Source organism: Rana temporaria, chromosome 9 (genome assembly GCF_905171775.1).
Source record: "Rana temporaria chromosome 9, aRanTem1.1, whole genome shotgun sequence".
Classification (NCBI taxonomy): Eukaryota; Metazoa; Chordata; class Amphibia; order Anura; family Ranidae; genus Rana; species Rana temporaria.
Window position 1 is genome coordinate 178,667,873 of NC_053497.1, and position 25,477 is coordinate 178,693,349.

General features: G+C 48.6%; 1 protein-coding gene across 1 annotated transcript in view; it reads left to right on the plus strand.

The window, feature by feature from the left end:
* Positions 1–25,477, plus strand: part of DACH2 (dachshund family transcription factor 2) — a 289,898-nt gene that overhangs the window by 226,113 nt on the left and 38,308 nt on the right. Inside the window, exons 8-10 of the mRNA XM_040325046.1 lie at positions 1,022–1,169; positions 11,599–11,742; positions 12,798–12,863. Of these exons, the coding sequence (XP_040180980.1) occupies positions 1,022–1,169; positions 11,599–11,742; positions 12,798–12,863 (358 nt within the window). The remainder of the gene's footprint in view (positions 1–1,021; positions 1,170–11,598; positions 11,743–12,797; positions 12,864–25,477) is intronic.

Genomic DNA, 25,477 nt, shown 5'->3' on the forward strand with positions numbered 1-25,477 from the left:
TTCCAGTCTTAAAGAACCCCTAATACTGAATTATTATATCTTTAGCTCACTGAATATTGGTATGATGGTCAGTGGGAAGAATGACATTTATGTTGGTGGTCAGTGGCCAGAACGCATCATGCAATGGCGTTCGGTGGCCAAAACATTTGTTACATCGGGGAGCCGATGGCTAGAACGCTCCTTATATTGGCAGCTATTGAGAAGAACGCCCCTTACGTTGAAGGTTGGTGGCAAGAAAGCTCTTACGTTGGCAGTCTTTGGGGAGTATGCTCTTTATGTTGGTGGTCAGTGACGATAACCCTCCTTATATTGGCGGCCAGAACGCCCCTCACCTTGGCGGTCGGTGGCCAGAAGGCCCCCGTGTTGGCTGTCGATTGCCACAACACCCCCTCGCGTTGGTGGTCAGTGGCCAAAAAGGCCCCTTGCGATGGCGGTCGGTGGCCAGAAGGCCCCTTGCATTGGCGGCCAGAAGGCCCCTCGTGTTGGCAGTCGATTGCCACAATGCCCCCTCGCGTTGGCGGTTGGTGGCCAGAAGGCCCCCTCTCGTTGGCTGCCAGAAGGCCCCTCGCGTTGGCTGTCGGTTGCCACAACGCCCCCTCGTGGTGGTGGTCAGTGGCCAAAAAGGCCCCTCGTGTTGGCGTTCAGAAGGCCCCTCCCGTTGGCGGTTGGTGGCCAGAACGCCCCTTACCTTGGTGGTCTGTGCCCAAAACGCCCCTCCCGCTGGCGGTCGGTGGTCAGAGTTCCCACCGTCAGATAGCTAAATAGATCATTGGTGTCAGTCATTAATTACCTGAAAGACAGAAATGTCCCCTTGCTCAAGGAACCCCTAGAAACCTGTAGAAGACGCTCTGGGTTTTACTGAACCCTGGTTGAGAAAGGCTGCTATAGACTCTATGAGCCACGTTCCACGTATGTGCAGAAAGTGCCAAGCATTATGAATAATTTGGATCTTCTGTTGACTTGTACACTGCAGCCAACTGTACAATCCTGATGTTATTTCTAATTTTCTCTCCTCTTTCAGGGCCTTCTAAAAGTCGCGGTGGACAACGCAAGGGTGCAGGAGAAGCAGATCCAGCAGGAAAAGAAGGAGCTAAAGTTGGAGCTGTGCCGGGAAAGGGAGTTACGAGAAAATCTAGAAAGGCAACTGACCGCAGAACTTCATAGCCGAGGTAACCCTCATCATCGTTGGGGTCTCATGTACAGGAATGACTATGTTTTGGATAGGCATGACTCTAGTGTAGTGAGTTCAGTGGGCCGAAGGCTGCTATATACCAAAACACAGGCCTGGGACCACCTATGCTTACCAGGCCATCTGCATCTCCTCCGCTCTCAAATATCTCAGAGCCCTCAAATTCCCAAACTGTCCTCTCTCTATATTGATTTACCTTCCTCCAGTCGAATCTGGTTAAAGGCAAAGGGAGACAGGGAGATAACTTATGCAGCTGCACAAGGGCCCGTTTATACCCAATGTGGAGCTGGAACCCCTACTTGCAGTCAGGTAGACCCCGGAGAGTGCTCATTTCTATGGCAGGTCAAATATGGGAGATGGATACAATGCCCAAACCATGCTATGAGCAGTAGTGAAATGGGGCAATCTAAAATGAACTAGGGATCTAGGGCAAAGGAACTTTGGTGACTTTGTCTACCCCTGGCTAAAGTTGCTGGGAAAATGGTGTATTGAACCCCTGTTAAGTCCTTTCTATTAGCAGGGAACTCATGAGAATGGTACTACCCTGACTACTGGCAGAGCAATGCCGGAACAGTGAGACTCTTCCCTTCTACCCACACTTCTATGTGCTCAGTAGGCAGTATAGCACCATGATTTTGGTGGGATTGGTAAAGCCATAGTGGACAAACATAGTGGACACCCGTCTTATGCCAAATTTTTGTAGTGTTTGTATGTACTACTGCTGATGCCAGAAGCCACCCAGCACATGCATCAGTGAGCCACCTAGTACACACTTGTGGACCACCAAGCACATATACCCCCCATGGACCTAGCATACAACCATAGGCTACCCAACACACACCCATAGCCCACCCATTACAGAATTGTGGTAAACCCAGCACACACTTGCAGGGTACCCAGTACACAGACATGGGCATCCCAGTACACATGCAAGGAAACCCGGTTCACAGTCACACCGGGAGCCACCCAGTGCACAGCATTGGACCATTGGAAAATAATGGTGGCCACACAAAATATTGACACTTTGGACACCCAGCACACGCCAGCCGTCCATCTAACACACACCGGCGGGCCGCCCAGTGCACGCCCACACATCTCCTAGTACACTCCTTTTAGGAGAATGGGAAATATTGTCCAAGACATAATGCCTACAGATTTTTGTATCATTACTTCTCTCCATTCACAAATTTCTGCAAGTGACCAAACAAAAAATCGCTGTATAATTCACACGCGAAGATGAATCCGAATTTCCCATCATTATCCTTCGATGATAAAACAAAAGTCATTGAATTTACAGCGGGTTGGCAGGCCGGCTCTCTTCTCTCCTTTTTCTGCAAATTAACAAGATTTAAATAGTTCTATTCCGAAGATTAGCTGAATAATGCCGAATATATCATCTCCGAGTTGGCCGGGTGAGTTTGGCTAGTTTGCGGCGGAGCAGTAATGAAATATCTGAGGAGCAAGCGCGGTTTTCATCAGCTGAGCATTACTCTTAATTAAACACACTTAGTCACCCGGGAGAAACATATTTATATCCGGATAAGGGTGCTGTAGATGAATAAAATACAAATAGATCATCCGCCACCTGCAAAATATGACCGCGGTGAATTAACTCCGGATAAGCATCTTCTGAGTGTAATACGGCGCTGGCAGGGCTTCTACCAAAGTTCTGTTATCTTTCTGATACAGGCTAAAGAGCCCTCCCGTTTTAGATCTACGATCGTACATTCTGGCACAGGAACAAATCTTCTTCAATGGCCGACTGCAATGGAAAGTCTAGAAGGCCTTTAAAGTGGTTCCAAACTTCTGAGATGAAAATGGAACAAAGCAAATCCTTCCATAGTGTTTATTTGCCTGAATCCAAGGCACCAAGTGTGATTTCTGTCTGCTCTCTCCTCCGCCTGCTACCTGCTTGAGTCCCTTCCGACAGTCTATATCGGGGGTCTCCAAACTTTCTAAACAAAGGGCCAGTTTACTGTCCTTCAGATTTTAGGAGGGCCGGACGGTGGCCATCAGAAGTACAGAATGTCAGAGCATCAGTGGTAGTAAAGAAACCCCATCATTGGTGTCATTGGGAGTAATTGTGTCCCGTCGTCGGTGGGAATTGTGCCCCACCATTGGAGTCACTGGGAGTAATTGTGTCCCGTCGTTGGTGGGAATTGTGCACCACCATTGGAGTCACTGGGAGTAATTGTGTCCCGTTGTTGGTGGGAATTGTGCACCACCATTGGAGTCACTGGGAGGAACTGTGCCCTGTCATTGGTGGTAATTGTGCCCCCCCATTGGAGTCACTGGGAGTAATTGTGTCCCGTCATTGGTGGGAATTGTGCCCCACCATTGGAGTCATTGGGTGAAATTGTGCCCCACCATTGGAGTCACTGGGAGTAGATGTGTCCCGTCGTTGGTGGAAATTGTGCCCCACCATTGGAGTCATTGGGTGAAATTGTGCCCTGACATTGGAGGGAATTGTGCCCCACCATTGGAGTCACTGGGAGGAACTGTGCCCTGTCATTGGTGGGAATTGTGCCCCACTGTTGGTGTCATAGGGTGAAATTGTGCCCTTCATTGGTATCCGTGAAAAAAATGGTGCCGCTTGAGAGCAAGCAAAGTGCCACGTCTGGCCCTCGGGCCACAGTTTGGAGACCACCGGTCTAAATACTGACGCCTAACAATCCCAGGAGTTAGCCCCACCCTCCCTTCAGCACACAGCAGGTGATTGACAACCTCAGCTGTGCATGTTTTCGTATGAGACTGTAGAGGGGGGGGTGTCTGTTCCCTCCACTCAGGTCTCAGATTACACTCAGCTAGCTCCCTGCTCTATGCTATGCGCACAGCCCCTGCCTTCTAAAAATTACATGTTTGCAACATTTCATAACAAACTATGAAAGATTTTTTATTTATTTTCAAAATTGTCGGTCTTTATTCATTTATTTAGCCAAAAATAAAAACTCCAGTGGTGAATAACAACATCCTACCTAGCCAATGCATGTATACGGCCAGGTGGGCGCATCCTCCTTCTGAGTGGACGTTCAGGAACGTCCCTCAGAAGCAGAGGGATCACGTGCACGGGTGGCCACGCAACGGCACAATCCCGATGCCCTTGTGTCACCCGGACACGGCGCATCTCCGATGGGCAGAAGGGCTCTGTGATTGGCCCTTTTGATCACATAACGGCCGTGTCAAATCACAGCCATCAGGTGATTTAAATAGAGAGCCGGTTGCCAAGCGATCTGCTCTCCTAACACGGAAGTTGTCAGTGAGGAGAGCAGATCTCTGCAGAGGAGAGGAGAGCGGATCTCTGCAGAGGAGAGGAGAGCGGATCTCTGCAGAGGAGAGGAGAGCGGATCTCTGCAGAGGAGAGGAGAGCAGATCTCTGCAGAGGAGAGGAGAGTAGATCTCTGGTGATCAGTGCCTGATCACCAGCCTGCATGTCCCCACAAAGTGTAAACACACAATGTCCCCAAATGGTGGCCCCACACATTAAAAACACCTGTCCCCAACATTTGTAACAGTAAAATCACGTCCCAATGATTATCTGCACACATATGTCCGTGATCATCTGCGTACATCTGTCCGTGATCACACAAACCAATTATTATACACTTAACTGACGTAGCAAAATACATTGTGGCTTAAATTTATGACAAATCTCGATATTATTGGATTTCTTTTAAAATAGAAAGGAGAACATGTTGTGTTTTTCCAGATTTCTGCTCTTTTTTTTTGCTTATCTCCCACAAAAAATTGAGTCGTGAATTTATACCACCAAAAGACAGCTCTATTTGTGCGAACAAAATGATAAAAGTTTCATTTGGGTACAGCGTTGCATGACTGCGCAATTGTCATTGAAAGTGCGAGAGCGCTGAAAATTGGTCTTGGAAGGAAGGGGGTAAAAGTGCCGGTGATTAAATAAAAATTGTTTGAATAGCTAGCGGAATATAGGTGCACTCCGTTGACATAAGATCCAGGTTTCAAAGTTGGTTATTTAAGGATGTGAACATACCCCCCCCCCCAGTCTCACACCACATGATGAAAACCCCTCAGCATGAGTACCTGACAGGAGGAAGCGGCGTACCTCCGCGATGAGGCGCTCGGAGGATTAGGCAAATCACATTTGTCGAAAAGTCTGGAAGAATTAGCAGATGAACGAAGCGCGGGCAAGTGAGGCGTACGCCAAATCAAACATGACACCTCGAATATCCGCCGCTAAGTGCGCGACTTACCGAGAATTCCTGGTGCGAGGCGCCGCGTGATACGCCGTTACTTTTATTACAGGAGGAAGCTGGTTTGTATTCTGTGCGTATCGCCCAACTTCGTCTTCCCAGCTAAAAAAAAAAAAAAAAATTGTTGCTAGATTACCTTTTATTGAGACAGATGCTTTACTCCCGATCTATCCTCCCGCCACGCTCCTCGCCGTTATCCGTTCACAGACCTGGAGGGAAAAACAAAGTTGTACTTACTTTGTATCTTTGCAGACTGATTGAAAAAATAACATTAGAAATCATGCTTCGGTCCAGCTCCTGGTCACATGACCATTTCCTTTGCATTGCCCACCTCGTTTTCGGACCATGCTTGACAGCCGGTTTGCAGGTGTTCAGGAGGCAATCCTACCACCTTCAAAATGCATTTTTTCTATCCCAACAGGGATTCTTTATTGAACCACTGTGGCGCAACCTCCCGGTTTGGCATGTGGTTGCCCGTTGTTGTCCAGTTGACTTTGATAGGAGAGATTGAGGAGCTGGGCCCCCTGTCATACATGTGTAGCACCCTCTAGTGTGTGCTAGATGTAGGATAAGTTTGTTGGTGTAGGTTTGTAGGAAAACTGTGTTTATGCCTCTGGCCTTCAGATTAGGCCTAAGCCTGAGCTATGCATCCCCATAAGAGCCCCCCTCCCCTGGTGTCGGGCTCCCCATAAGGCCTTGTCCGCCGGACCGTTTTCAGCGGACAGTCGTCTGCCGGATTTCTGTTTGATGTGTGTACACACCATCAAACAGAAATCCGCGCGTACACAATACGCAGTGACGTGGCCGCGACGATTACGCAGCGACGTGCGTGGCCCTGGAAGGTAAATACTTCCACGCATGCGTCGAATCACTTTGACGCATGCGAGGGATGGCGGCCGAGCGGACATGTACGGTGAGTCTGTACAGACGACCGAACATGTCCGACGGACAGGCTTCCAGCGGACATGTTTCTTAGCATGCTAAGAAACATTTGTCCGCTGGAAAAAGTCCGATCCGCCAGAAAATTGTCCGGTCGGCCGTACACACGACCGAACATCGGACCAGTTTCAGCGGACATGTTTGGTCGTGTGTACGGGCCCTAAGAGTCTCCCCCCCCCCCCCGGCGTCAGGCTCCCATAAGAGTATAAAAAAAAATAGTAAAGTAATATTGCGCAAGCCACTGAGTGTCTTGAATCAGGCAGCCAACATAACAAAGTGGATACTAAGTGAAAAATGCTGTAAAAAAATGTGGCGCCCAAAGTGAATAAACCCTTAAAAGGAACCTGATAGTTAAATGATCTGCATCACCAACTAATCGATTCCCCCTAAATATGTGAACCTGTGAGGTAAAACACAAATGCAGAGACCAAAAAATAATCAAATAAAGGTCTATATGATAATGCCAAGAAAATTATGTCACTATTTACAGTGCTAGGACCAAAAAATGAAAATAATATCTGTAAGAATTCAACGTGGTCCCTGAGAACAAATAAAATAATGTGCAAAGATGACGTGTAAGTGATCAAAAAAGGACAAGTCCTTAACAAAACAAACATAATAATGAATTGCGACAAAAAAGGGGTAAAAACCCCTTGAGTGATTCAGTGACTGATTAAGTCAGTGAGCGTGACACCATAACAGTGTTTAAGGAAACCAAAGTCTTTTAAAATTGCACATAAGATCTTCAATTGTTGGAATGGGGCCACAATCTTCAAGACATATAACAATCTTCACATCTGGGCATTGATAAAAGGGTGGGTACTCTTACCAGAAAAGATGGACCCTCAGACTACACCGTACGGTGGGAGGGTCATTAGAGCTTGTACAGACTCGCGTCTGGATCTGGGAGTCTCTCCTTCAGATGGTCAGAACCAAAGATAGCCTCAGATGTACTCGATTGCCCAGGACAGAGTAGCTGAAATCAACTCATCAAAATTGCTCCAGACATCCCAATAGTTATGCAAAGAAAAAACATATAGAGGTGCTCCTCATAGTGTAAAAAAGTTTTTTATTTGCACTCATATGGCAAATTTCAAAATTAAAATCAAAATAATGAAGAAAGGCTTACAAAGCCACACTGCAGGTAAAAAACAAACAGCAAACTGAAAAATCCAGAGTAAAAAACCACAGCAAACTCGTGTAATAGCAGCAGATACTCTCACTTCAGATGGATATGAGAGAATTTCCAAAAAAGTCAGCAATGGAGTTAAAATAGAACTATCACCCGACCGGTTTCGTCTCGATAGGACTTCAACTGGGGTACTGACAGTCTACCAACTCCATTGCAATAAATACCTGTTAATCCAGATCCGTTAACGCCAACACCTGGTCCCCCTCGCTACACTGGCGTGCGTTCCATATGCAATAACGAAATCCCATTGTGCGTTGCAGAGACCGGAAGTGGTCATAGGCAAACGCTGATAGAGCTAAGAAACTGTCCATCATTATGCTGGCAAAGGATAGGGAAACGCATCTATCTGAGCCAGCCAATGGGCGTCGGTATAAGCAAAAAAACGCGATGACGTCAAGACGTCAGCGCTGCGTTCCAGGATCATTCACAGGCTATGTGGTTAACCAGGTCTCACCCCTCTCCACCAGTATAAATGGCAAGAGAATGGAGGTGTGTCAGACCATCAGTCACACTCATCCTCCCTCCCATGTCTTAAAAAGCGCCAGACACGTCAGCGCTGCGCTTCAACATGCGTTCCAGGGAGTCATTCTTCAAACAGTGTAATCTGCAGAGAATGTAATGAATCATTTGTGTGCTAACGAAAGACATCTATTCCAAAAAAGTTGGTAGACTGTCAGTACCCCAGTTGAAGTCCTATCGAGACGAAACCGGTCGGGTGATAGTTCTATTTTAACTCCATTGCTGACTTTTTTGGAAATTCTCTCATATCCATCTGAAGTGAGGGTATCTGCTGCTATTACACGAGTTTGCTGTGGTTTTTTACTCTGGATTTTTCAGTTTGCTGTTTGTTTTTTACCTGCAGTGTGGCTTTGTAAGCCTTTCTTCATTATTTTGATTTTAATTTTAAAATTTGCCATATGAGTGCAAATAAAAAACTTTTTTACACTATGAGGAGCACCTCTATATGTTTTTTCTTTGCATAACTATTGGGATGTCTGGAGCAATTTTGATGAGTTGATTTCAGCTACTCTGTCCTGGGCAATCGAGTACATCTGAGGCTATCTTTGGTTCTGACCATCTGAAGGAGAGACTCCCAGATCCAGACGCGAGTCTGTACAAGCTCTAATGACCCTCCCACCGTACGGTGTAGTCTGAGGGTCCATCTTTTCTGGTAAGAGTACCCACCCTTTTATCAATGCCCAGATGTGAAGATTGTTATATGTCTTGAAGATTGTGGCCCCATTCCAACAATTGAAGATCTTATGTGCAATTTTAAAAGACTTTGGTTTCCTTAAACACTGTTATGGTGTCACGCTCACTGACTTAATCAGTCACTGAATCACTCAAGGGGTTTTTACCCCTTTTTTGTCGCAATTCATTATTATGTTTGCTTTTTGTTAAGGACTTGGGGGGAGTGCTGGGGGGATATCTGGGGTGTAGAGGGGTCAGAGTGCTGGGGGGATATCTGGGGTGTAGAGGGGTCAGAGTGCTGGGGGAATATCTGGAGTGTAGAGGGGTCAGAGTGCTGGGGGGATATCTAGGGTGTAGAGGGGTCAGAGTGCTGAGGGGATATCTGGGGTGTAGAGGGGTCAGAGTGCTGGGGGGATATCTGGGATGTAGAGGGGTAAGACACTGGGGATATATCTGGGGTGTAGAGGGGTCAGAGGTCTGGGGGGATATCTGGGGTGTAGAGGGGTGAGAGTGCTGGGGGGATATCTGGGATGTAGAGGGGTAAGATGCTGGGGATATATCTGGGGTGTAGAGGGGTCAGAGGGCTGGGGGGATATCTGGGGTGTAGGGGGGTCAGAGTGCTGGGGGGATATCTGGGATGTAGAGGGGTCAGAGTGCTGGGGGGGATATCTAGGGTGTAGAGGGGTCAGAGTGCTGGGGGGATATCTGGGGTGTAGAGGGGTCAGAGTGCTGGGGATATATCTGGGGTGTAGAGGGATCAGAGTTCTGGGGGGATATCTGGGGCGTAGAGGGGTAACAGTGCTGGGGGGATATCTGGGGCGTAGAGGGGTCACAGTGCTGGGGGGATATCTGGGGCATAGAGGGGTCAGAATGCTGAGGGGATATCTGGGGTGTAGAGGGGTCAGAGTGCTGGGGGATATCTGGGGTAAAGAGTGGTCAGAGTGCTGGGGGGATATCTGGGGTGTAGAGGGGTCAGAGTGCTGGGGGGGTATCTGGGGTGTAGAGGGGTCAGAGTGCTGGGGGGATATCTGGGGTGTAGAGGGGTCAGAGTGTTGGGGGGATAGAGAGGAAGTCGTCTTCTCCTCTATGGTTTCCTGGGTCACTTGGGGGAGCTGTCCTATTGGACGCTTCTGCCCAGTGTGACTCTAGCAGCCATTTTGGGTCACGCAGAAGCTATTTAAGCCCCTGGATCCCACTTCTTGCGAGTTAGTAGATCAGGGACAGGAACCTCGCCCGTTAGGGACAGTACTAGCGGTAAGGTTCTCAGGGACCACGTTGAATTCTTACAGATATTATTTTAATTTTTTGGTCCTAGCACTGTAAATAGTGACATAATTTTCTTGGCATTATCATATAGACCTTTATTTGATTATTTTTTGGTCTCTGCATTTGTGTTTTACCTCACAGGTTCACATATTTAGGGGGATTCGATTAGTTGGTGATGCAGATCATTTAACTATCAGGTTCCTTTTATTTTATCCCATAAGAGTATCACTCAGAGTCCCTCTTTACATCAGAGTCCCCCTACTTACGTCAGTGTTCCCTGTAAGTGTCCCCCACTTACATCGGGTTCCTGTTAAGAGTCACTCCCTTACGTCGGGCTCCCCATAAGAGTGCCCCCCCCTGGAGTCGGGCTCCCTATAAGACCCCCCCCAGGCGACGGGCTCCCCATAGGAGCCCCTCCCAGGCTCCCCATAAGTGCACCACTCAATTAGAGTCCCCCTACTTACATCAGTGTCCCCCACTTACACTGGGCCGGCTCCTCTTAAGATTCACTTCCTTGCGTCAGGCTCCCTATAAGAGTCTGCCCTTGCATCGGTCTCCCCATAACGGTTTGCCCTTGCATCAGGTCAAAGTGGAGGTCATGGTCAGCTGCTACTTATCTGAACCCTCAATCAGTGCACAGCCTAGCTGTGGGACTTAGAAAATCATGTAGTAGGCCGGATGTCATTCATGGGCCCGAGTTTGGGGACCTCCTGTTTTACAACCATTTTTTACATGGCTAAAATAGAGATCATTAAAGTATATCTAAAGTCAAAAGTTTCAGTAATTTTTTATTTATTTTTTGCAATTCGTGTCCCCGTCGGTGAGATTTACCCTCATTATTTGTCCTGGTGACCACTGTCATCCAAAGTGATGGGAAAATCCAAAATGTTGCACCGGTCACCAGAATAGAGGGGAGGTCTTCCAATGGGGACACCAGTTCCAATGGCAGTTGTCTTAGTGTTTCTCAATTCCAGTCCTCAAGGCACAAGTCATGTTTTCAGGCAATTTTTATCTGAGGGAAATCCTGAAAACGTGACCTGCTGGTGCGCCTTGAGGACTGGAATTGAGAAACACTGGTCTAAGAGGATATTTACAATCACTTTGGGGCAATCTCCCCTTCCTGTTGTGTTTACAAAGCGGGGAGTAAAGGGAAATCTCCCCAGTGGGATACGTTGCGGAAACAAAAACCAAACCCAACAAGGGTTCCACAACGAAGGAACAGGTTTGGCTTTAGATATACTCTGTGAACTGAACCTAATAAGTCCTCGTTATCTGCTCCTTTTCATACGGTGGAAACTTCAGCATATCCACCGCTATGGGAGCGCCAGGTTGTTGGAAATAAAATGTATTTTGCTCAGTTGGTTCCCACCTGTTACACTCAACCCTAGTAAATTTTGAGAAGGATTAGAGTCAATTCTGTCTGCCATGGAGCTATTAGCCGGGGAAGATTAGAGGAACCGCTTGGAGTGAAATGAGACGCAGGTCTCTCCAGCGGAGATGCGTGACTCAGAGCAGGAGAAGCAATAAAGCCCTTTGTGGGAAGATATTCCCCGGAGAGCGCCGATGACCGTAACACCGGTAATTTTTGTGTCTTTCAGCTACAATTCAGAAGCGCTTGAAGAAAGAGAAGAAAGCCAAAAGAAAATTACAGGAGGCGCTGGAGTTCGAGTCGAAGCGGCGGGAACAAGTGGAGCAGGCACTTAAGCAAGCCACGTCGGGAGAGGGTCTCCGGATGTTAAACGGTAAGCCGCCTCTCTCGCTCTCCGTTTGGGTTGAGATTACAGGAGGAGAGCCCGCTACACACAATATCACAGCCGTAATCGGCTCGCTGCGAGGCTCACACGAGGTCCCGTCTGTATGGAAATCAGCTGTATTGGGAGACATCAAATGTGACAAGTGGGGGGGGTCTCCGAGGACAAAACCAGCGGAGGCGAGAGCAAGGAGCATATCACAGATTGGAAACATTTAAAGGACTGCTATGGGGGAAATATAATTTTCTGATACATTTTTGGGGGTTAAATCCTTTAATGATCATATTCAGTAGATGAATTCCTTTTTATATTTCACGTTACAGGCATACCCCACTTTTAGGTACACGATGGGACCAGAGCATGTATGTAAAATGAAAATGTACTTAAAGTGAAGCAATAACTTTTTTTACTTCTCAATGCATGTACTGCTTTGCAACAGTACATTTACAGGCATAACTGATTGCCTAGGCAAGGTGGCCAACCCCAAAATCGGATATGTGGCATGGCAGTGCCATGTCAAGCTGACCAAGGTTTTCCCATTGACGCCAATGTTAAAAACCGGGAGCAGTGCCATGTCAAGCTGATCAAGATTTTACATAGACACCAGAGTGTCCGTATTCGCGAGTGTACGTAAAGTGAGTTTCTCCTGGAACGGATTATGCTAATCCAAGGTTCCACCAAAAACCTGACCACCCTGGTCCAAACCGCTGTACTAATCATTCAACTTAGTACAGCAATTCTCCCACGCTGAGCTGTTGCGTTCTTGACGGGGGTGCCCCCACCCACCAGAACACTCTGATCGGGAGCCGGTCGGCTGATAGTTTTCCAGCGTGCACGGCCGACAGAAGCCGTCCAAATGCTTCTGATAGACTGGTTGACATGCGCACCAGTCGAACGTCGGGCAGTTTTTATTTTACAGACCGATGTCTTCCGACATTCGAGTCGTGTGTACTGGGCATTCGATTAAAAAAAAAGAAAGCCCGCAGGTGATCAACCCACCAGACTGAAGATAATTTGGTCTTAATATTTGGTTTTGTGTCTTTCAGACGCCTGCATTCCAGAGATGGAACCAGAACACAACGGGTCTCAGCACGACAGCCCTCCCATGCAAGGTAAGAACGCTCGGTGATTCTGATCAGATGCGAACGTGTGCCGCATTGCTGTTCATGGCGGCCTGGGATTATGCTCTCTTACCATAAAGCCTCCTGGAATTGAACTTGTCATATTGTCTTTTATTGCCTGGGCTCTTCTACATGTGGACATAAAACACAATATATACTGATTTATAGTGGTGGAAAGGCTGTGCAGCAGATGTCTGAGCTCTAAAACATAGAAGCGAGATAGATAAAAAGAATGATGGCAGAAAAAGAACAAGTGGTCCATCAAGTCTGCGCACCCCCCATCTTTTTTTGTTGTTTTTGCGTTTTACCCATAAGACCTTTCTTCAGTTTAGTTACTCATCTCTGGACTCATTTCTATCTTATCAATATCATTTTGTAAGTGAGGTCTCCAGAACACAGTTATCTAAAAGGCTTCCAACTACAGATCTATATAGAGGAATTAAGACCTCCGACTTCCTACTGGTGGCCCCTCTACACCCCAGATATCCCCCTAGCAGTATGGTCCCTGTATGCCCTAGATATCCCCCAGCACTCTGACCCCTCTACACCCCAGATATCCCCCAGCACTGCGACCCCTTTACACCCCAGATATCCCCCCAGCACTGCGACCCCTCTACACCCCAAATATCCCCCCAGCACTCTGATCCCTCTACATCCCAGATATCCCCCCAGCACTCTGACCCCTCTACACCCCAGATATCCCCCCAGCACTCTGACTCCTCTACACCCCAGATATCCCCCAAACTCTGACCCCTCTACACCCCAGATATCCCCCCAGCACTCTGGCCCCTCTACACCCCAGATATCCCCCTACACCCAAGATATCCCCCCAGCACTCTGACCCCTCTACATCCCAGATACCCCCCCAGCACTCTGACCTCCTTTACATCCCAGATATCCCCCCAGCAGTATGGCCCCTGTATGCCCAGCACTCTGACCCCTTTACACCCCTAGATATTCCCCCAGCACTGTAACTATATACTATAAGATACCCCTTGTATTGTGACCCCACTACATCCCTGATACCCCTTACACTGTGGCCTCTATAAATCCCTGATACCTCTAGCACTATAGCCACTCAAGCTACCCCAAGCAGTGCTACCCCCTATACACCCCACATCCCCCTATTGAATCAGAAGGGACAACGTACAGCGTAATATGGCTTTTCTTCCCTCCTCATCAATACTGACACGGTGGATAAGGTACCATGGGGACAGTGAAGCTGCATAAGGGCACAGTGAGGCTGAAAATGGGCACAGTGTGGGGGCAAATGGGCATTGTTGACCCTCTTTTCCACTTACAGTAGCTGCTGCATTCTCACCCTAGGCTTATACTCAAATCAATAAGTTTTCCCATTTTTTTGTGGTAAAATTAGGTGCCTCCGCTTATACTCGGGTTGGCTTATACTCGAGTGTATATACGGTATGTCCCTTACAAGTATGGCCATTCCCCGGTCGTGTCTTCCTCCTGACCTTTCCCATTCATCGCTGTCTGTGGCTCGAGAGGACGCAGATCCCTTCACAAGTCCAATGTGAGAACGTGGGAGAGAAAGTCGACTTAATTATAACCCAGAGCGTCAACACTGGCGAGCCGTAATTCCGATAGATTTTTATATCTCTCTCTGGTTTATTAATCAGTAAAACTTTACAGCAGGACATTACGGCGACTATTCCAAAGACGATTCCCACTTCTGTAATTAAATGTGTGTCTCTTCCTTTTCATACATTGCGGCCCATTACAGACTCATTGAAGTATCCTTTTGCTTGAGTCCTCACAGATCATCGATAAAAGCACATGGCCGGCATGCTGGATGAGCGATGGGCGCTCTTAGTGCTTGATCCATCTGAGGACTCCAAATACATGAGTACTATTGGGGTTCCTCTGGGCACCCATAAATCCTCCAACTATCCTAACAAGGATAATGTAAAGCTAACGGACTTCTATTAAACTAGACTGTAGTATTTGCATGCATATTTTCCTCAAATGATATCTGCAGTCAGTGGTGTAGTGTAGGGGGCGCCCGGGGATATGGCAAGAAATTTGCACCCCCCGCCAGACTTTTAGCACTTCCTGAGTCCCTTCCACTAGTACTGACCAACATGATTCCTACTGATCTCCCTCCTGACCACTACACTAACCTACCTGATTCCTACACTGACCTTCCTGACCACTACACTTACCTACCTGATTCCTACACTGTCCTACCCGATTCCTATACTGACCACTACACTAACCTACCTGATTCCTACACTAACCTACCTGATTCCTACACTGTCCACTACACTAACCTACCTGATTCCTACACTGTCCACTACACTAACCTACCTGATTCCTACACTGATCCACCCAATTCCTACACTGACCACTACACTAACCTACCTGATTCCTACTGGCCACTACACTAACCTACCCGACTCCTACACTGTCCTACCTGATTTTTATACTCACCTACCTGATCACCACACTAACCTACCTGATTCCTTCACTGATCCACCCAATTCCTACACTTATCCACCCGATTCCTACACTGACCACTATACTGACCTACCTGATTCCTACACTGATCTACCCGATCCCTACACTAATCTACCTGATTCCTACACTAACCTACCTGATTCCTACACTGACCACTACACTAACCTACCTGATTCCTGCACTACTCACACCCCCCCCCCCACACACACACCCCACATGAACAGTGTAGATTGGTTGATTTTGCTCACCTTTCCATGGCCTCCATGATAATCTATCAGAGCGGGGCTCTCCCCAGCACCAGGTACTGTTCCGGACACCCAGACGCTCCTCAGTATCTCCTGCCGAGAGCTTCTCCAATAGCCGCCACCGCCCCTCCCCTCCACTGTTCTTACACACACACGGGCCCCCTGCACCAGAGGGATCATGGGGGATAGGCTGGACTACAGGAGTCCCTGGGCAGGTGGGAGCAACACAGCACACTTGGGGGGGGGGGGGGCACAGTAATGATATTGCGCTCCCCCCAAATGTTGCACCCTGGGCGAGAGTGCCAAATGCCCCCCCTCCCCCATGCATGCCACTGCAATTCAGGGACACATCCGGGGATAGACTGGCTCCGGGGACAGTGTTCTCAATAGATTGTCCCCGGCAACCAGGGATGTCTGGTCACACTAGTGTAAGCTCCTCTGGTACATAGACTGATGTTACTGGCTCAGTGTTCTCTGTACAGCACTGCGGTATATGTCAGAGCTATATTAATGTGTAATAGTGTATGCCTTGAAAGGGGGAGGGGGTTAGAGTGTAAGCTCCTCTGGTGCAGAGACTGACTTGATTGGCCCAGTGATCTCTGTACAGCACTGCGGTATATATCAGAGCTATATAAATGCAGGGCTATTTTTCAGCAGGAACACGGGGGAACGCAGTTTCGGCACCTCCAGCTCTGAATGTATGTTGCTGGGGTGTACTGTGGGGGTCTAATAATGCTGGCTGCTGGGGGATCTATTGTTGCTGGAGGGGATCTATTTTTACAAGGGGGGTCTATTGTTGCTGGGGAGGTCAATTTTCTCTGGTAGGGGATCTATTGTTGCTGGGGGGGCTCTTATGCTACTGGGAGACATCAACTGTTGACGGAGGGGTCTTTTTGTTGCTAGCTGTTCAGAGTCTATTGTTGCTGGGGGAGCTCCATTGTTGCTGGCTACAGGAGATTTGTTTTACTTCCTATCATATACAAATTACTTAGCAGCACAAATTGATACTTGATTCTGTATCCATTACTGAGAGGTGGGTAGGGAGTGGAAGCAAGGAATGGTGCTCAGTGGTAGGTAGGGAGTGGAACCAACGAATGGCGCTCAGAGGTGGGTATGGAGTGAAACCAAGTAATGGTGCTCGTAGGTGTGTAGGGTGTGGAACCAAATGATGGTGCTCAGAGGTGGGTAGGGAGTGGAACCAAACAATGGTGCTCAGATGTGGGTAGGGTGTGGAACCAAATTATGGCGCTTGGAGGTAGGTAGGGGTGGACCCAACGAATGGTGCTCAGAGGTGGGTGGGGAGTGGAACCAAGGAACGGTGCTCAGAGGTAGGTAAGGGTGGAACCAACAAATGGTGCTCAGAGGTGGGTAGGGGGTAGAACCAAACGATAGTGCTCGGAGGTGGGTAGGGTGTGGAACCAACGAATGGTGCTCAGAGGTGGTGGACACAACAGGTGACTCAGAAGTAGGGATTTCCTGCACCTATTCTCTGAGAAAAAAAAGCCCTGTATAAATGTATAACAATAAGTTTGTGACTTAGGGGGAACATTAGAGTGTAAGCTCCTCTGGTTGGTGACCGTGTTGACAGCTGTGTGCTCACCGCCTCTGCCATTGCTCATATACCTCTCAGCACCAAATATGAGGCCAGACTCCAGAATTGTCAGCAGCATTCATTGTAAATGGCACCGCTATCTATTTTACAGGGGGGGGGGGGGGGCGCGAATGCACGACGCAGCTCACCAAAACGCATGAGCCGTGCATTGTGACCATGCATGTCTCTTTTCATCCATCGAGGTGCATTGGCAGCCCATTCATAATGAATAAGTTGCCTTAACGCAGTGCACATCAACCCACGCGTATCGCGCGTTCACACATTACAAGTGCCAATGGGGCCCCCCAAAGGATAAGAATCCCCCCCCACCACCACCTCTCCCCCTCCGATCCGCCAGTTGTTGGACACCCCAATCGTCGTCCGTTTTGCATAAAATAAACATTGGAGCACCTTGGAATCAATGATTTTTGCAAATGACATTCAAGTGCGATTGAAGGAGCGCTGATACTATTTTTTTTTTCTTTTTTCGATGGTAAAAGCAAATTAAATTAGCACGGCTTACAAGAGAACGAAAAAAAAAAAAAAAAACCTCTAAACGAAGGCGATCGGCAGCAGCCATTAGCCAACAACATAATATTTTCTCTTTACTGCTCTCTGCCATTCAGTTATTATCCTATTGAAAATCTAATTATAATCCTTTTACTCCCTAGTCAAACTTCACCGTTTTTGCAAGCTTAGCACTGACACGCGATTTCATTACATTTGATTGCCGGCGCCCCGGATTGACTCCGCGTCTCCCGGAGATCTAAAAGCCTTTTTCCAGTTTTCGCCGAGTCCCTGTTTGCACATTACGGAAACAGCTCCTTTAATTAATTAGTCAGAACAGCGGTAACGCGAACTGCTGAACAGAAAGATAACAGCGTTTTACGATCGCGGCGAGACCCCCCCCCCCACCTCCGTCTCTTCCTCTGCATGTTTATACCTTAGTTATGTTTTTTCGGGGTGTGTGTGTGATGTGATGGCGGGAGGTTGTTTTTGCATAAAACGGCGCCCTTCACAAGGTGCGCCGCTTGGAGACGTTAGGAGGGATCGACGTCCCGGAAGGGTTACGGCGAAACGGCATGGAGGCCATCAAAATTAGATTAAAGGGTTAAAGTGGGATTAAATCCGGTCTGAATTATTTAATTTTTTTAAATGGCCCCCGGGAACTTGATGTTGTAATGTACTAGTATGCAGCAAAGGGTTAAAGTGGGATTAAAGGGGTTGTAAAGGTAAAAAAATGTTCCTAAATACCGTATATACTCGAGTATAAGCCGAGTTTTTCAGCACATTTTTTTTTGTGCTGAAAATGCCCCCCTCGGCTTATACTCGAGTCACCTTTTTGCGCCTGATCTCCCGGATTTTGGGGAACCGGTACCGGAACTTGGCACACATGTAGCCCCACTCTTCCTCTATAAGTGTGCAAAGTGTGTTGTCTGGGGGACCTACGGATGGGGAGCATCGATTTTTCAAAGCCGGGCACCCCTCCTATAGACTCCCATGTTAAACGGTAATTTCTCCAGTGATTTTGGGGACCCGGTACCGGCCGGTCGTAGGTCCTCTGGACCCGGAATCTTGGCACACATGTAGCGCCATTTCTCCTCTACAAATGTGCAAAGTTTGTTGTCCGGGGGACCTACGGCTGGGGAGCATCGATTTTTTTTAAAGCCGTGCGCATAGACCTATGTGTATAGGTGTACCAGGCATTTCCATGGAACTACAGGTGCATCTCAAATAATGTCAATATCAATCAAAAAGTTCATTTATTTCAGTAATTCAATTTAAAAAGTGTAACTCCTATACAGTAAAAATAGCAAGCACCAGTGGCGGCAGCCCTCATCCTGCTGGATCTTTGAGTACACCCTGAGTGGTATCCAGGCTATCCGTGCTATGGCCTTGAGGTGAGCATTCCATACCACTAGAGGTGTGCGCACCAAAGCTTGCGCTTCTCTGAAATATTGGATTTCCTGGTTTCTCATCACTTATTACTCACAGCTATCAAGGACTGCACCTTTAAATATATGCTTCTTGGATGCGAGATTTGTTTTTGCACTTGATTTCACTGGATTTTTACCCTTTATTATGTGTTGGGATCACTTACCTTTGGTCTTTAGTACCAATCTTGGACATTTATTTTGATAACTGTACTTCCATGTTTATTTCATTTCCTTATAATGATTTTGCTGCACAGTGTTAACCTTTTCCAGATCACCCACCTTCACAGTTCAGATTCCACACTGCTTGTAGAGTTCACCCCGCCCATTTGGTGGGACTTATTTGATCACTGTTTATTTTTTTTTTATTGTTTTTTGGTTGTTGCCCTATCCCTCCATACCCACACAGCGCAGTTATTATCACTCATTTCATTTGTTTTCATTTTTGGCTGTGACCAATTTCAGGTAACTGCAGCAGTGCCCCCTAGGTTTAGAATATCGATAGCGCGAGAGCCCTTCCATTGCATTATAGGGTGTCCATCTGCATGCCTCACTGTGCCCATGACTAGACTGACGTTTAACATGGGAGTCTATGGAAGGGGTGCCCGGCTTTGAAAAATCGTCGCTCCCTGGCCGTAGGTCCCCCAGACAACACACTTTGCACACTTGTAGAGGAAGAGTGGGGCTACATGTGTGCCAAGATTCGGGTCTAGGGGACCTAAGGCCGGTCGGTACCAGGTCTCCAAAGTCACCTGAGAAATGACTGTTTAACATTGGAGTCTATGGAAGGGGTGCCTGGGTTTGAAAAAATCGGTGCTCCCCGGTCATAGGGACCCCTGGACAACAAACTTTGCTCACTTATAGAGGAAGAGTGGGGCTACATGTGTGCCAAGTTTGGGGTCCGGGAGGACTACGGACGGGCAGTACCGGTTCCTCAAATTACGGGAGATCAGGCGCAAAAAAGTGACTCCAGTATAAGCCTAGGGGGGGCAATTTCAGCACAAAAAAAATGTGCTGAAAAACTGGGCTTATACTCGAGTATATACGGTAATTGTCATATATACCTACCTGTAGGGTTCTGGGTCTGGCGACTCTCCATCCCGCCATGCAGCTGTCGCTGGCTTTCTTGTGGAAGGCGGAATGCTGATGCGGAGATAAGTAGATTAAAGTTCTCGTCTTGTGATGACACCCCATCTCCCGGCTTTGATTGAGTTAGTGCTTTAGAACATGTTTAAAGCGGCATTTACATCTCCTTCACATAATGGATTCGCTTGTAGGTTTAGCCGTACACCGCTCCCGAGACTTGTAAGCTTTAAAGAGCCTGTTTTGCCAGTCAGCATCTCGGAGACAGCCGGCCTGGTGAATTATTGAGCACCCTCTGCCACTCCGCTCCGCAATGGCATTAAATTCCTGTCTTTGCACTCCGGCCTGTTGTCATGCATTATGTTTAGTCGGCATTGTTAGCGTGTTTGTATCTCAGGCTTTGGCTGCCTGCTGGTGGGGAACTTACATGTTCCTTATATCCAGAGGCGTTGCTAGGGGGGTGCCTGCCCTGTACCACCACAGCCTGCCCTGTACCACCCCAAACTTTCCCATGCCACCCCAACTTGCCCGTGCCACACTATATTGCCCTGTACCACCCCAATCTGCCCTATGCCACCCTAACTTGCCCTGTACCACCCCAACCTTTCCCATGCCATCCCAACTTGCCCTATGCAACCCTAACTTGCCCTATACCACCCTATATTACCCCAACATGCCCTATACCACCTTAACCTGTCCTATACCACCCCACTACACCAACCTGCCACTATACCACTCTATACTACCCTAACCTGCCACTATACTGCCCTATACTATCATTTACAGGGGCTGGTTTGGGGTGCGCCCCGTGCGCTGCCTGCTTGGTGCTGGGCAGCCTAGACAGAGGGGGGGGTAACACCATGTTTTACCGCATCGGTTGACACCAACCCTAGTGACGCCACTGCTTATATCTGAAAACACAGATCAGCCATAACATTATGACCACCCATCCAACATTGAGTAGGTCCCCCTTTTGCTATCAAAACAACCCTGACCAATTGAGACATGGACTCCTCTAGACCTCTGTAGGTATGCGGTGGTATCTGCCCACCAAGCCGTCAGTAGCAGGTCCTTTAGGTTGGAAGGTGGGCAAGGCCTCCATGGATCGGACTTGTTTTTCCAGCACATCCCACAGATGCTCGATTGCATTGAGATCTGGAGGATTTGGAGGCCAAGTCAACACCTGAAACTCACTGTTGTGTTTCTCAAACCATTCTTCAATTCATCAGACCAGACCACCTTCTCTTATTGCTCGGTGGTCCCGTTCTGATGCTCACATGCCCATTGTAGAGGCTTTTGACTGTGGATACGGGTCAGCATGGGCACCCTGACCAGTCTGCAGCTACCCCGCCCAGTACACTGCAAACTGCTGTTCTGTGTGTTCTGACACCTTTCTATCAGAACCAGCATTATCTTTTCCGCTAATGTGAGGTCCAACAGCTCTTCTGACACAGGGCAGCCTTCCCCCTCCCATTAATGAGCCCCCCCCCCCACCACTATATCAATGAGCCTTCCCCCTCCCATTAATGAGCGCTCCCACCACCTCCAATGAATGAGCCTTCCCTCCCCACCTCCATCAATGAGCCCCCACCTCCCATGAATGAATGACCTTCATCAATGAACCTGCCATCCCCACCTCCATCAATGAGCCGGATGGGGCCCGCCGCGTAAGGGGGAACAAATGGGGTCTGCCATGTAAGGGGGAACGGATGGGGTCCATTATGTAAGGAGGAACGGATGGGGTCCGTTGTGTAAGTTGGGGGGCAGATGGGGTCCGTCAGAATCATGTAAACTCTCATTTAAGGGGGGGGGGGACTCTGATGGGGAGTCTAATGTAAAGAGGGAGGTCCCTCGTGTAAGTTTGGGGGGGGCGGATGGGGTCCCTCGTGTAGGTTGGGGGGGGGGGGGGGGATGGGGTCCATCCTGTAAGGGGGGGAAGGGTGGGGTCTGTCGTGGATGGGGTCTGTCATGTAAGGAGGAACGGACGAGGTCCGCCATGTAAGGGGGAACGAATGGGGTCCGTCATAATCATTTAAACTCTCATTTAAGGGGGGAGGACTCTGATGGTGATTCTAATGTAAAAAGGGAGGTCAGTAATGTAAGTTGGGGGGCGGATGGGGTCCGTTGTGTAAGTTGGGGGGCGGATGGGGTCCATCATGTAAGGAGGATTGAACTGGGTCCGCCATGTAAGGGGGAACGAATGGGGTCCGTCAGAATCATGTAAACTCTCATTTAAGGGGGGGGGGGGACTCTGATGGGGAGTCTAATGTAAAGAGGGAGGTCCCTCGTGTAAGTTTGGGGGGGGCGGATGGGGTCCCTCGTGTAGGTTGGGGGGGGGGGAAGGATGGGGTCCATCCTGTAAGGGGGGGAAGGGTGGGGTCTGTCGTGGATGGGGTCTGTCATGTAAGGAGGAACGGACGAGGTCCGCCATGTAAGGGGGAACGAATGGGGTCCGTCATAATCATTTAAACTCTCATTTAAGGGGGGAGGACTCTGATGGTGATTCTAATGTAAAAAGGGAGGTCAGTAATGTAAGTTGGGGGGCGGATGGGGTCCGTTGTGTAAGTTGGGGGGCGGATGGGGTCCATCATGTAAGGAGGATTGAACTGGGTCCGCCATGTAAGGGGGAACGAATGGGGTCCGTCAGAATCATGTAAACTCTCATTTAAGGGGGGAGGACTCTGATGGGGATTCTAATGTAAAGAGGGAGGTCCGTCATGTAAGTTGAGGGGACGGATTGGGTCTGTCGTGTAAGGGGGGGACGGAGATGGGTCCGTCGTGTGAGGGGGACGGAGATGGGGTCTGTCGTGTAAGGGGGGGAAGGATGGGGTCCGTCGTTGTGGACGGGGGACCATCATGTAAGGGGGAATGAATGGGGTCCGTCATGTCAGTTGGGGGACCCCCCCCCCCCACTTACATGAATGTGGAGACTGATGGTAACTCTCATGTAAAGGGGGGGATTTTTTATCCTGTGGATATTGGTAACATATACAGGCTGTCCCTCCTACTGAACAATCTGGCGCCCCCTGTCCTGAATCCTCACCCACTGCACTCAATGGTACCTTATCTGTTGATTTGAAGGTGAGTCGCTCCCCGGCTGCCTCTCACCCCCCCCCCCCCCCCCACCACCTCATCCATCGCTTGGAAATAACAGACGCCGGGTTATTCCGCGCCAGCCGCCTCCTCCTCCATTTTCTTTAGCGATGATTTTGCGGGAATGTTGTGCCGTAAAGCGCGGGGTCCTGGGGGAGGACGACTATTACTGAAGGATTTTTCAGCTGTCGGAGAACGTTGCGCACTCTGCGCGGACTCCTTTCCTCGAACGCTTTTTTCTTATATTTTTTTTTTGCTTATTAAGCCAGTCAGGCATTTCACTGCCAGTTCTAAAGCCGGCAAATGTGCGCAGGAGGGCCATAAGCATATTTTACTGTTACCGAGAAAATCATTTATACCGCTTTTTATATAGTCGATATTCCCTCCAGAGGCCCGGATTAGACTTTAAACTAAATCTACAGTTTTGCTCACCTTTGTGTAATACTCGCCGTAATGGAATGAAACTCCGGCAAATGAATATTTGATTAGACTGAAAACCCAATAAATGAATACATTTACTGCCTGCCGGCTCCTACAAATCCTCCGCCAAACGGGACGCCGAGTCGCAGGAAAAAAAAAGCCGTAGATATCGTTTGCGCTCGGCTTTTCCACCGCCGCTAACTGGTCTCCTGAGCCGCGAGTCTTGTAGACGTTGGGACACATAACTCAGAGGGGAGCCGTGCGGCTCCTGCTTACCCCACAGAAAATACGGCGTGGAGGAAATCCAAAGAGGGGCCGTTACTGCGCATCGCACTGCACTGCCTGCCATTGACTTGTCTCTGATGGGAAAGGATCATTTCCCCTTTTGGTTCAAAAAAATAAATAAAAAAAATAAATAAAAAATACTTTCAAGAACGACTACTGGGGAAAAAAAAAATAGAAAAATCATATCCAGCAGTTTTCAGTCCTTTTCATTTCCGACCAAGGCCGGGTTGATCTGCGACCATTAGCACGCAGTCCTAAATTCAAATTAATTAAGTCGCGATCTTTTTCTATAATCCAGAACTTCTATTCAGATAGCAGGAGCCGAAAAAATGGACAGTCTAGAGCAGGGGTCTCCAAACTGCGGCCCGAGGGCCAGATGTGGCCCTTTACTAGCCTTTATCCGGCCCTTTTCCTCCAACTGATATGAGGCACTATTCCTCCCACTGACACCAACAAGGGGGCACTATTTCTTCCTCTGATACCAATGATGGGATACTATTCCTCCTACTAATAGGGACATGACTCCTCCTCCTACTGAGACCAACCATGAGGCCATATTTATTGTCACCGATGCTGGGCCCGAGACATTTTCTGTCTCCTAAAGTCTTAAGGACCAAAAACTGGCCCTTTGTTTGAAAAGTTTGGAGACCCCTGCTCTAGAGCAGTGATGGCGAACCTTGGCACCCCAGATGTTTTGAAACTATGTTTCCCATGATGCTCATGCACTCTGCAGTGTAGCGGAGCATCATGGGAAATGTAGTTTCAAAACATCTGGGGTGTCAAGGTTCGCCATCACTGCTCTAGAGCAGGGGTCTCCAAATTGCGGCCGATGTGGCCCTTTTATCTGGCCCCTGGGGGAACCATTCCTCCCGCTGGCGCCAATGATGGGCCAATGGCGAGGTGCTGTTGCTGCCTCTGGCACCGACAGTGGGGAGCTGTTGCCACCGCTGGCACGGCACTGTTGCTGGCACAGACGACAGGCCACTGTTGTTCCCGCTGATACCAAAGATGAATTATTCATGCTCACTGACACCAGCACAAATTTCTACTCCCAATGGCCACAGTCTGGCCCGTCTGTGAGGTCTAGAGGGAGTGGTCTAAGGTAAATTGTATTATATAGTTCTATTTTTCATATAGCCATATCTACAATAAATAATAGTGAGTGATATGAAATGGTTGCCGGGGGTCACTGGAGGTGCGCGGTTGCCCATAGGTCCTTGGAGGCGCGCGTTGGTTCAGGGGGTGTTTATAGACGCGCTCCAGTTCCAGGGGTCCTTGGAGACGTGCGCCGGTTCCGGGGGTCACTGAAAATGCCGGGGTCCATGGAAATGGGAGTGCCGGGGGTCACTAGAGACGCGCGCCAGTTGCGGGGATCCCTGGAACTAGGAGTGCTTGGGGTCACTGGACACACGGCAGTGCCGGGGTTCTTGAAGACGCGTAAGACTGGGGTCAGTGGATACATGGGGATAACAGGAGAGC